Source organism: Dipodomys ordii, unplaced genomic scaffold (genome assembly GCF_000151885.1).
Source record: "Dipodomys ordii isolate 6190 unplaced genomic scaffold, Dord_2.0 Scaffold57, whole genome shotgun sequence".
Taxonomy (NCBI): domain Eukaryota; kingdom Metazoa; phylum Chordata; class Mammalia; order Rodentia; family Heteromyidae; genus Dipodomys; species Dipodomys ordii.
In genome coordinates this window covers 12677345-12688980 of record NW_012267273.1, presented here as the reverse complement: position 1 = coordinate 12688980, position 11636 = coordinate 12677345, and the positions used below count along the sequence as shown (strand labels likewise).

Genomic DNA, 11636 nt, shown 5'->3' with positions numbered 1-11636 from the left:
CCGCGCTTCGTGGCCGCCTGCGGCCGCCGGCTGCCCACTTTGCCCACTCCGAATCTGGATGGGAAGTTGGGGAAAATGGACAGGGTCGTGTTGGGGTGGATGGCTCTCTTCTGCCTAACAGGTAAGAGTCGCTTCCTTCCGAGATGAATAACTTTGTCTCTCTTCCCGTGGTGGTGGGATCCTCACCCTCTCCCTCCTTTTCCTTCTTGTTGATGGTCAAAGCTGCTCAGCGGGGCTGGTGGTACGTGGGGGAGGGGGCCGAGTGAGTGTGTGTGAGTGTGAGAGAGTGTGTGTATGTGTGTGTGATGGGGGAGGCTGGCGAGAGAAGCCCCGTTACACATGATGGAGATGCAGGTGTTTGACTCATTGTCGCTGTGAAGTGGTTCTTTAGAATATGCATCTCTCCCTCCATACAGCCGTTCATCTCATCCTGAGTCTCTAATGTTCTAGGGCTTGAAAAAGCTGGCTTGAAAAAAAAATCAAAGCTCGGAGGAGGGAACTGATTCATTAAGAGGACTGATTTCCTGGAGGCTGGAGTAGGAGAGTGTCTCTCCAGTTCCTACCCTAGAGTAGCAGGAAGATGGCTTGGGTATTTTCTTTGGCTCCCGAAGGGCAAGGGAAGAGGGTAAGGAGATGGGGATTTAGGGCCTGGCTCCGTCTCACTGGTATCAGAGTGGCCCCCATAGTGAAAGAAGAAAACCCTTTCAGATAGTTGAACTCCCCTCCCCCCAATGAAGGTAATTGGAAGAGGCTGAGAGGCACTGGCTCCTCCTAAACACTGGAATCACGGGTCTAGCTGGGCCCCGGTGTCCCCTTATCCCTTTTGGGAACTTTCTTTCCATCCTGCCAGGGCTAGGAAAAGCCCTTTTCCAAAACTAAGTCAGTTGCTGCTTAAGGAACAAGTAGGCTCCCATTCACAGAGCAGTTTTCTTGAGAAGGGCTTAGGAGGAGGAGGAGGAGGAGGGTTTAGATAGCTTGGATGTTGGTAGAAGCAACCATTTGAAGGGAGTTGGAGATATTGGAAGGAGGAAACAGGGTGTCAGGCCAGGAGAGGGGCAGAGACAGGAGTAAAGGGCAAGTAGCAGCTAAAAGAAGTTTTGTCCCCTCTGATGGCACCTGTCGTGAGATCTGGAAGGGAAAAAAAAAATCAAATCACTAGGGAAAACCAGAATCAGCTTAAAATATCTAAGCCACGTCCCTGAAAGAGGATAAGATATATTTAAGAGGAAAGGAAGGCAAATACCCTTATTTCCCTGAGTTTCAGAGTAAGATTATTGATTGCTTACAAGTCTTTCTACTTCAAATGAAAGATCCCTGACATAACTCTTGCCCCCTTGCTGGGTTTAGGCTGTGGGAAGCACACTCAGCAGAGTTAGCCTCTTATCTTGGCTGTTCTGAGTTCATCCCTCCCACGCTAGTCAAATATGAATCATCTCTAATTTCAGGGTTTGGCTGATCCATGCTCCCCCCCCCCACTCCTCGAGCCTCCCAGTGCCTTCCACTGCCATCCTCGCTGATTCAAATTCCCCGATTTGCCTCTCTATTTCTCAGTTATCTTCTCTGCCAGAGGAACTTAGCCTGTATTACAACCTCCCCCCAATCAGCCACCTTTTAGGAAGGGTCCCGGATCAGAGCTACTTTTCTGGTCTCCCTGTCTCCCCCACCTTGCAGGTCTAATGAAAAAAGAGCACTCTGGGACTTTTCAAGGAATAGGAGGACATATGGCTTCTTTTGATGGCTAACAGCTTCTTATGAAAAAGAAACCTTTCAGTGGAGGGGCTATAGGAAATCTAGTTTAGCCTCCTAGGTTTATAGAATTTAGGGCCCAGAGAAACAGTAAGTACAGTAGTGGTCCACTGGGGTGTTATTCCAAGTCTCCCAGACCCCAGGTCAGTCTTATTTATGCTTCCAATTTGCCTTCTGGTTTCTTGTTGGAGAGTGTTTTGCTTTAATTTTATTTGGTGGGAGGTGATGCTTTGTCTGTGTCTTCTGTCATCTACCTGGAGAAGCTGCCTCTGTCTGGAAGCAGGCAACAGGTTACTTATCAGGGCTATCTCATCTGCCAGATGTCTGGGCTTCTTTTGCTCTGTAAGTGGGACTGACTTCTACAATGCCACTGACCACCCCCTAGCATCATTCCTTCATCAGGTCCCTGCCTTCACAGGTGTGGAAGGAGAGGCTGCCTACCAGCCTTTGCAAAGTAGAGGAGCTAACAATGGCGGCTGGGGTGGGGGTTGAAAGAGAAGCTGCAGTCAAAGATGAGTTGCATTCAGACTCATTCCTCACAGAGAAACCATGCTAGGAAAGGTAAGAAATGTTAGTCAAGCCCAATCAATGAATTCCCACTTCGGGGGTGTAAGAAGGGGGAGGGAAAGGAAAAGACTGATTAAAAATGAGACAGAACCAAGAAAAAAAATCCCTACATTCATTCTCCTCCTTCCCTCCCCATTCTCTCTCCTTCTCCTTCCCTCCCTCCCTCTCTTTTTTTCTCCCTCCTCCCCTCTTTCTCCTCCCATCCACCCTCCCTGGTTTCTCTTCAACACAGGCTGAGTAATTTCTAATCAACACTTCAGTTCCCCCCCCCCCTTCCCCTCAGGCAGCAGTAGCTCCTTCCTTGCCTTTCACTGCTGAAATTCTGTATTTCTACTTGCTATATATTTAGCCTCATGATTTTGTATTGTCATTATGTTGCTGCTTCCTGCAGTAGATTGGTTGGTTTCCTTGTTGTTGTTTTGAATAAAATGTAATGCTTACCAGATGCTATTTTAGCAACAGGTGCCATCTAGCAATAAGACTTGAAGGAGGGCTTATTTGATCTTTGTTCCTGGATATGGGGGGTGTTTGGTCTTTTCCTGGCAGCAGAGGCTGTGAGAAACACTGAAAACTGTGTTGCCATTCTTGGAACCCACTCTCTGAGCAAGAGATGGGTTTTCCTGGAGTATCTTTTGAGTGTCTCTGTGATGAAGATTGCTTGTTCTGTCAGCATTTCTTTTGGCACCCTTTCATTCATCTGTTTATCCATCCATTATACAGGCAAGATCTTGTGATTTTAAGCATGATGATAGGTGCTGAGGATAAAGGAAGAAAAAGCTTACTCTTAGCTTCAAAGTATCATCAGTCTAGTCAGAGACTCAAACAAGTGTTTGGGTAGTTTTGTTGTCATGGTTGGTGGTCCCATGATTAGAAACACATTAGTACTATAGAAAATGAAGAGGCACAGTCAACACAAAGCAAAGATTCTGACCCAAACCAGCTCTGAAATGAATTCCCAGAAAGGGTAATAGCTGAGTTAAGACTTTTATTCCCACATAGTCAACGAGTTGCTACCAGTCCCAGGCATTGTGCTAGATTTAAGAAGATGAGTAAACCACCACCATGGACTTCAGGGAGCCAGTCTGGTGATTGGAGACATCAGTGGAGAACTGTGGATGCACAATTGTGGAGTATTAGAGTTGTATAAAAACAGCAAGAGAGCTGAACTAAGAATTGTGCTGTGCCTTGAAGGGGGTCCTAACACAGCCTTCAGGAGGCAAAGAGGTATTAGAGAATGATTGTTTCCTGGACTAGTTTGCATTCAGGTGGCCATCTGGTGATGGTGTGGTGATAGTGGGTATGGAGAATTAGAGTGCTGTTTGCTCTGGAGAAGGAAGAGCTGCTGTTAACCACTGCAGCCACCTTGACTCCCTTTATTATCTCCTTTCCTGTTCTGAGTAGCTTCCGATTTCTCTCCCTTCTTTGTTCTGTTTTCCATCACAAAATGACCTTGTTCATACCGGACCATCTTCTTTCATGTTTTTTTTTTTTTTTTTGGTCAGTCATGGGGCTTGAACTCTAGGCCTGGGCACTCTCCCTCAGCTCTTCAGCTCAAGGCGAGCGCTCTACCACTTAAGCCACAGTGCCACTTCCAGTTTTCTAGTGGTTTATTGGAGATAAGAGTCTGACAGACTTTTCTGTCTGGGCTGGCTTTGAACTATGATCCTCAGATCTCAGCCTCCTGAGTATCTAGGATTACAGGCTTGAGCCACCAGTGCCCAGCTGCTTCATATGTGTGTGTGTCTTTTTTTTTTTTTAAATCACAACCTTCTCTATATCCACTATTGCCCTGTCTAGATGCTTCTCTCTGAACTAGGAGCAGAAGGTTGTTTCAGTATCCTCATCACTCTTTACAATTTGGATATGTGCTTCTGCACAGACTTGAGTACTGGTACTGGTAGTCTTAGGGTAAGCACTAAGAACTATGTTTAGTTTAAGTACTTAGTGCTTGGTCTAATGTTATATTATTAGAATGAGGACTTGGTCAGTGAATAGGTCCTTGACCTAGGAGGTAAGGGTTGGGTTAAAGTCCCAGCTTTTCCATAAAGAACTGTACAGCATGGGCAGGTTTGTATTTGATAATCTGTTGAATGAGATGATTTCCAAGGTTACTTTCAAGCTCTGAAATTCTGAGTCTCAATTTTTTTCCTTCCATTTAATTTTGATGAGCTGTGTGTCAAAGCTCAAGTGGCAGGCTCATTCTTCCTTTTATAATTCACTCTGTGAAGGAAACTGAGGGAACCTCAGGTGTCTTCAGCTTTTTAAAATCTCAATTAATAATTCAAATAAAAAACACCAGCTGGGAATGGCAATCTCTTGGAATAAATTTTCAGAAGAACCAATAGAGTAGCATCGCTGTCCGTTGGGCTGTTCATAGGGTCCTCTCTGAACAATTACTTGTGCTCATACTGAGGACTGTTGGAACAAGACAAGTATTTGGGACCAGTTGGGTCAAATTCTCTAGCCAATATGGATCTGGAATGTCACTTCTAGTCTCTAGAACAATTACCTCTTTACTCCTTTTAGCTCTTTAATTTCCTTTTTATCAGGAGTATTAAGAAAGTTATGACACATGATAGCTATTGTTCTTACTTATTTTTATGTTACAATGTTTTTTGCTAGGTTAGATGGATTTCCTATACATTATCCCATTTGCTGGTATTGTCAACTTTTATGTAAGATCAAGATTCAGAGGACATGAGTGATATGTCCAAGTTTATGGTATTTTATTGATTAAAAATGTAAAGATGAGCATGTTACCTTAATATGACTTGGTTATTCCAAGTGACTGAATCCAAGAGAAACATTATTTTTCTGGTAAAGGTGGATCAAAATAGAACTCCTGTCTTCAGCATATATGATGTCTGTTATTGAGCCTTGGGCATTGAGGATGAGTCCATAAAACTCAGAAATGAGGCAGAGAAAAGTGAGAAAGATTGGCTGCTAGTAACCCCTAATTAAGTCCTGAGGTATATGGAATAGGAGTGCATGAGGAATATTCCAGCAAGGCACAGGAGGGCAGAGGCTCTACCCCAGGGACAGAATATATGCTGCTGGCTATTTGGAGCTGGGGGCTGGTGCTATGCACCCAGGATAGGGCTGCTGCATATGCATGCTTAAAAATCTCCATTGCTGAGATAGTTTTTGGCTCTCTGAAAATGAAAGAAGGCATTTTGGATAGCTAGAGTTCTTTATGGGCCAAGAAACAAGGAAGAACTCAGAAGAACACGCTGCTTCCTTTGTTCCCCTTTAGCATCTGGAGCCTACAGGAAATAGCACTGTGAATTAGGGAGTGAGACCCTAACAGTCTGCAGGGACCTGCACATCACTCCTCCAGTGCCCTGGGCTCACCAGGAACCAAGCAGGCTAGAGACAATGGGATGGGGGCTAGGTTTTAATTGGATTTGAATGGTAGCTTAATGTTTTACCTTATTTCAACCGGCTAACCTACCTTGTACTACTGGTACAGTACTTTGAAATTAAACAAATGAAAATAAAACTCCTATCACAATGTTTGACACACAGAAGTTTCCTTAATATGAGCCCAGACTAGGCGTATTGGTCAGCATTTCCATGCCATGTCAAGCAAGTCCCAAATCTCAATAGCTTATTATTATAACAAATACTTAGCTCTAGCTTGTGGGTTTGCTTGTTTTGTGCCATTCCTGGGGCTTGAACTCAGGGCTGGGTTTCTTTGCTTAAGGCTAGCATTCTACCACTTGAGCCACAGCTCCACTTCCAGATTTTTATTGGATTTAATTGGAGATAAGAGTCTCACAGATTTTCCTGCCTGGGCTAGCTTCAAACCCCAATTCTCAGATCTCAGCTTCCTGAGTAGCTAGAATTGCAGGTGTGAGCCCCTGGGGCCCAACTCTTGCCTGTGTTTTGTTAGCCCTATAGGCAGCTGCAGGTAGCTGTGGACTGGCTAGCCTTGATGGATTTGGCTCAGTACTAATAATCTTCTTGTTCCAAGACCCAGAATAGAAGAGCAGCTTCTATCTGGGCATATTGTTCCATAGTGAAGGGCAAATCTGGGAGGAGTGTGTTGGTGGAGGATACAGAAACAAACCATACAAGTACCTTGAAAGCTCCTGTTGGCACATATCTTATAGCATATCTACTCATCTACTTAGTGCATAGTCTGTGGAGTGGTAAGTATAAGCTGTCTACAGAGCCCATGGTAAGGGTAGAGAGAGAAGAAAGAATACAATCTGCCATCTGGGCTAAGTTATTCAACAGCTGTCAGCAAATCCTTACCATGTATCAGAATCTTCAGAAGCCTGCAGAATGGGGCTTACTATCAGTGGCAGAGATGGATGAATGAATAGGAAAATCTTAGGCAATGAGATATCATTCTGGGGTCCCGTGATTGTAATAAGAGAAGGAAGAAACTTCTAGAGGTAGTGATAGCTAAGCAAGTCCTAAAAGATAAAAACAGGAGTCCACAGAAGAGTGAAATGAAGGAGGGAAATATACAGAGGGAACAGAGTATACAAAGGCCACGAATCAAGCAAAGCTACAATGGTTTCTGTATGGTTGAAGCATGCATGTTGCAGAAGAAAAGCAAAGAGGGTTCATGTTGTGGTCCTGAAGGCTACAGAGGGTCTTTCAGAAGCCAGGGAAAGATATTGTCCTGATTATGGATACATTTTAAATGTATCATTTGGACCCAGTGCAGAGAATGGATTAGATATAGACAGGACTTGAAACAGAAGCCAAGAAAAGATCTTTCCTTGCAGAAAGTAAAGTATGATACTCCAAGTAGAAGACCCTTGGAGAAAACAAGACAAGATATCCTAAGACTCTAAGTCTACATAGTGGGTGGGGTAGGGCTGAGCCAGGCTGAAAGAAGTAGATACATTGAGCTAAGGGGAGGAGGGTGGTGAGGATTGGTTTGGTTGAATGTAAAGAAGTATCAAAGATGCATCCACATTTCTGTCTTGGGATCTCTAGGGATACCATTAATGGGCATGACTATAAAAGGGAAGGAACATGTAAGAGAAGACTATGAGGGTCCCCCCTTCCCTTCCCTCCTCTCCCCTTCTCCCTCTCCTCTCCCTTCCCCTCCCTTTCTTCCCTCTCCCTTCCTTTCCCCTCTTCCTCCTTTCCCTTTCCTCCTTCCCTTTTTCCTCCCATCCCCTTCTTCCTCCCTCCTTTCCTTCTTTTCTCCTTTCATCTATCCTGCCTTTTCTGTGGAAAAAGGTGTTCTACTTTTGATACACCTCTTTCCATCCTTTCCGTTTTCTTCATTTTATTAAAGGATAAGCTTTTATATCTAAGAGACCCTAAAATGTAATAACTCAAATGAAATGATTTCTCCTGCATTAGTCCATATTTGTGGGGTTATGTCTACCATTCCCACATATGGCTTCCCTGTCTACTGTGGTCATAGGCATTTCTCAGCAGGAGGAGCAAGGAGCAAGGTGACAGGTGACTGGTTCTCCCTTCCTGTTGTCCTAAATCTAGTCACGTGGCCACAGTTAGCTGTAAGAGAATCCAGAAAATGTAATCCTTGGCTGGCTTGTCTAGCCACATTAATACCTGGGATGTTCTATTACTAAAATGGACAAGGAGATGGTTGTTTCTCCATCTTTAGCAGAGTAAAGAAGTAATTGCATAATATCCAGATGGAGAATAAAGTTTTGTATTTGATTCCTTAGCTCAAGGAGATCTAGCTCTTGTCAGGAGGCCTAAACAAGAGATGCAGATAACCTGCCCATGTAATTGTAACCCTTCTGTACGGCATTTTCACAATTAAAAACAAAAGAAAAAAAAGAACAGAAAAATAAATACAGATAACCAGTTGATAAAAGTGACAGAAATTTTCTCTAGGAATATTTTTCTCTTTGCCAAACTATCATGGATGGTTGGTCTATCCCAGAAATCTGATCCACCTGCATGAACCAGGACAATATTCAAAGTGCCTGTGCACTGCAGGATAAAGACTGACCTCTTTTAGCACTGCTTTGGTCCCATTGGGGCAGCATGCAAGCCAACTAGGCATCACCCATGAGTTCATTTCAGATCTGTAGAAGAGGCAAATCAGATGGAAAGGAAATATGTTTCTGCCTTTTATCTATGCAGTGGTGGCAGAGAAAGCAAGGCTCAGCTGGGCACAGAAAATCTCTTGGTGCACCAGCACCAGAGTCAATGGCAGCAAATAATAACTAGGCCATGAGTAAAGCCACCTGGGCTAGGGCAGTACTGTACTGCTGTTTACCAAAGCCCTATGGGAAAGAGGGAACACTTGTGGGAGGCATACATACAAGAATGCTACCATGTTTTTCTTAAAATGGGTTGTCATCCTAACCCACATGTATATCAAGGAATCTAGAACTGTGGTTATAAATGAGAGAAAACTGATTCTAGCTAACCTAAGCAGGAAACAAATTATTGGAAGAAAGATGATTAATTCACAGAACTAATGGTAAAGCTGGAGAACAAGGCTCAGAAAATAGGGAGATACCATGGCAATGGCCTTTACTCTTAATAGAACCCTTAAATAAAACTCGAGTTTTTAAGGAAGATGAATGGCTCTGTTTCTGGGATTAAGAATCATTCCAAGTGCATTTTCTTAGTCATTAAACCTACCTAGGCCAGAATTTCCCAAAATGCTTTGTTCCAAACTTGCTGATGCTACTAAGGGATGCATAGCCTTTCTTCCTTGTTTGGACTTTGGATCAATCTCAGTAGAGAAGTATATGTACCTTCTGTTCATCAGCACTCAGAAAAACCTGCCTATTAGTTGTCTCTAAAAATGTCCTAGGATATTGTGATATGTTCAAAGGGGATATAAAAACAATGAATTACTTAAGACTAACTCAAAGGCAGGTTTGTATTGTCATACTGAATAAAGACAATTTTAGTGCCAATATATGGGGAATCTGTGAGTTGTCAAATCCTGCTTCAGGGATTTGAAGAGTTAAGGGATGAGAGAGCTTTATAGAAAAATTCTGAAAATGCCTGTTTCCAATGATAATTTTCCATGACCTTTAGCAGCAGTCTTTGTTTCTTTAAAATGGGACTGTGCTTATCTATCTCAAAGATGTTGGCAGAAATAGCTTACAACTAGTGGGGGAAAGGAACTTGCTTTGAAAGAAATGAAAGTGCTAAAATAAGAACTGCTTTGCCTTAGAGTCTGCTTTTGTTATTCTTACAAGAACACAGCTCATCATATATAGAATCCTTTTCTTTATATGAAAGTTGGGGCAGGACCTTGTTTTGCCACATGCAGGGAGACATTGTCTGTATTTGGAGCTGATCTCCCCTACCCTGTGAGTGGAACCTACTATTCCTGGAGACTAGCTGAGAGAGGGGCTGTTGCTCTGAGCTGTTGTTTGTCACCCTGCCTTCCTAAGTTGTTGTTCAGAATCCATTTTCTGCACTAAGGTCCACCTGCCAAGAAAAACCTCTTTGATTTACAGGCTTATGTGTTCATTCATTTGTTGATTCAATCAGCATTTTTTGAGCTTTATCTGTATTCTGTGGCTTTGCTGTATATAGATTTACTAAATCCTGATCACTGCCCTTCAATACCTTATTGTTAAAAATCAAGTTTATATTAAATTTGTTAGGAGCTTGTCTTTAAAAAAAATCAGTGTTTCCAGAACTTACCATAGTGTTTTAAAAATATAATTTTGGTTGAGTTAAAGAGGATAGTCAAAGGCAGATTTTTGGGGAGAGCAGGTCACATATGTACATGAGTGTGCATGCACATGCACACACATACATTCACATGCACACACAAATATATATATGCAAATGTAGGAAGCTACCTATACCATGTAGTGCTTTCCTTCATTCATGAATTCTTAAATTTTTATTTTTGTTTGCTTATGTGGTCTAATTTTTACAAATGTAGTATACACAATCGAATCCTGCCCTTTATTTCAGAATTCTTGTTCTGTCTCTTGCTCCTTTTCCTAAGTTGGCCTTCTTTTCCAGAATTCCTGCTTTACTTTGGTGGATAAAGCACAGATTCTTTCTGCATCTCTGTATTTTTTCCTGTAACAACTTCAAAACTCAAATTCTGTAAGGTGTAATCAGTGCCAGGACTCAAGACTGCCAGCTCTTCTGTTGTACCAGCAATGCTTTCCCCCCTGTCCTTTCAGTGTTTCTCTTTGATTCCAGGAACTCCTTCAGTTACATGTCCTTACATTTACCAGGTAAAGGGAAATACATATATGACATACTTACAACCAACAGTGGGAAATATTTCACTGTGCATATGGCCACTCATGGAGAAGACTTTACATGCCATGTCAAGGCATTTGGAATAGACACTCAATGAGGCCTTAAAGCAAGAAACTGACGGGATTGAGTAATAGGTATGCTAAAAAGAATACTTTAGAAAATCATGGAGAGTGGATTGGACTGGAAGTAAGGAGAACATTTAAGAGGCTATTGGAAACCTAGGTAGTAATGAAGACCTGTGTAAATTGATGGCTAAAAAGCTTTGGGGCCAATCAGCCTAAATTTGAGCTTGACTGTCACTACCCTAAGATGTCATGTAGAATACATACTTTCTTTGAGCATCCTTTCTTCATCTGTAAAATGGATAATGATGCCCACTTTGTAGGAGTTTTGAGGGAATTAAGATGCTACCTGAGAAGTGCTTGGCGCAGTTTAACACATAGTAAGTGCAATGTCTTATAAGAGGAAATAGAAGCTCAATTTAAAGGAATGGGAGTGGGACTAGAATTTAGAATTAATTCTGAAAGATATTTAGACTTAATGATGTACTGAATGTGGTCAAGAACAGACAGGAAATCAAGTTAAGAGTTCTATCTGGGGCAAGAGAAGTGGATACTGGCAAAAGAGGAGAGGAAAGATGAGTTTATAAGCAAGAGTTTAGGTAGGAAAAAGGAGATAATGAAATTCAGACATGTTACACTTGGAAGTATTTGTTAAATGTGTATGAGGCTTAAGAATTGAGACTCAGAGAAAAATGGTAATTGAAACAAGGATGAATAAGATTTTTTAGGCAAACACAAAAAACAGGCTAAAAATTTTTAATATTTATCTGGCATTCAAAATTATAGTTATATATTCCTAATAATCTATATAGATTTCAGAATACGAAGTACTAAGTTAGCCAGGTACCAATGGTTCATGCCTGTAATCCTAGCTACTCAGAAGGCTGAGAACTAGAGAACTAAGCTTTGAAGCTAGCCCTGGCAAAAAAAAAAAAGACCATAAAATTCCATCTGTAATTAACTAGCAAATTGCCACACTGGAGATGTGGTTCAAGTGGTAGAGCACCAGCCTTGAGTAAGTAAGCCAAGTGAGAGTGTGAGGCATTAAATTCAACCCCTCAAACTGGC

General features: G+C 42.2%; 1 protein-coding gene across 1 annotated transcript in view; it reads left to right on the top strand.

Moving 5' to 3' along the window:
• The first annotated feature begins 39 nt into the window (after positions 1-39).
• Positions 40-11636, top strand: part of Ildr2 (immunoglobulin-like domain containing receptor 2) — a 56902-nt gene continuing 45305 nt past the window's right edge. Inside the window, exon 1 of the mRNA XM_013021781.1 lies at positions 40-121. Within this exon, the coding sequence (XP_012877235.1) occupies positions 76-121 (46 nt within the window). The 5' untranslated portion in view covers positions 40-75. The remainder of the gene's footprint in view (positions 122-11636) is intronic.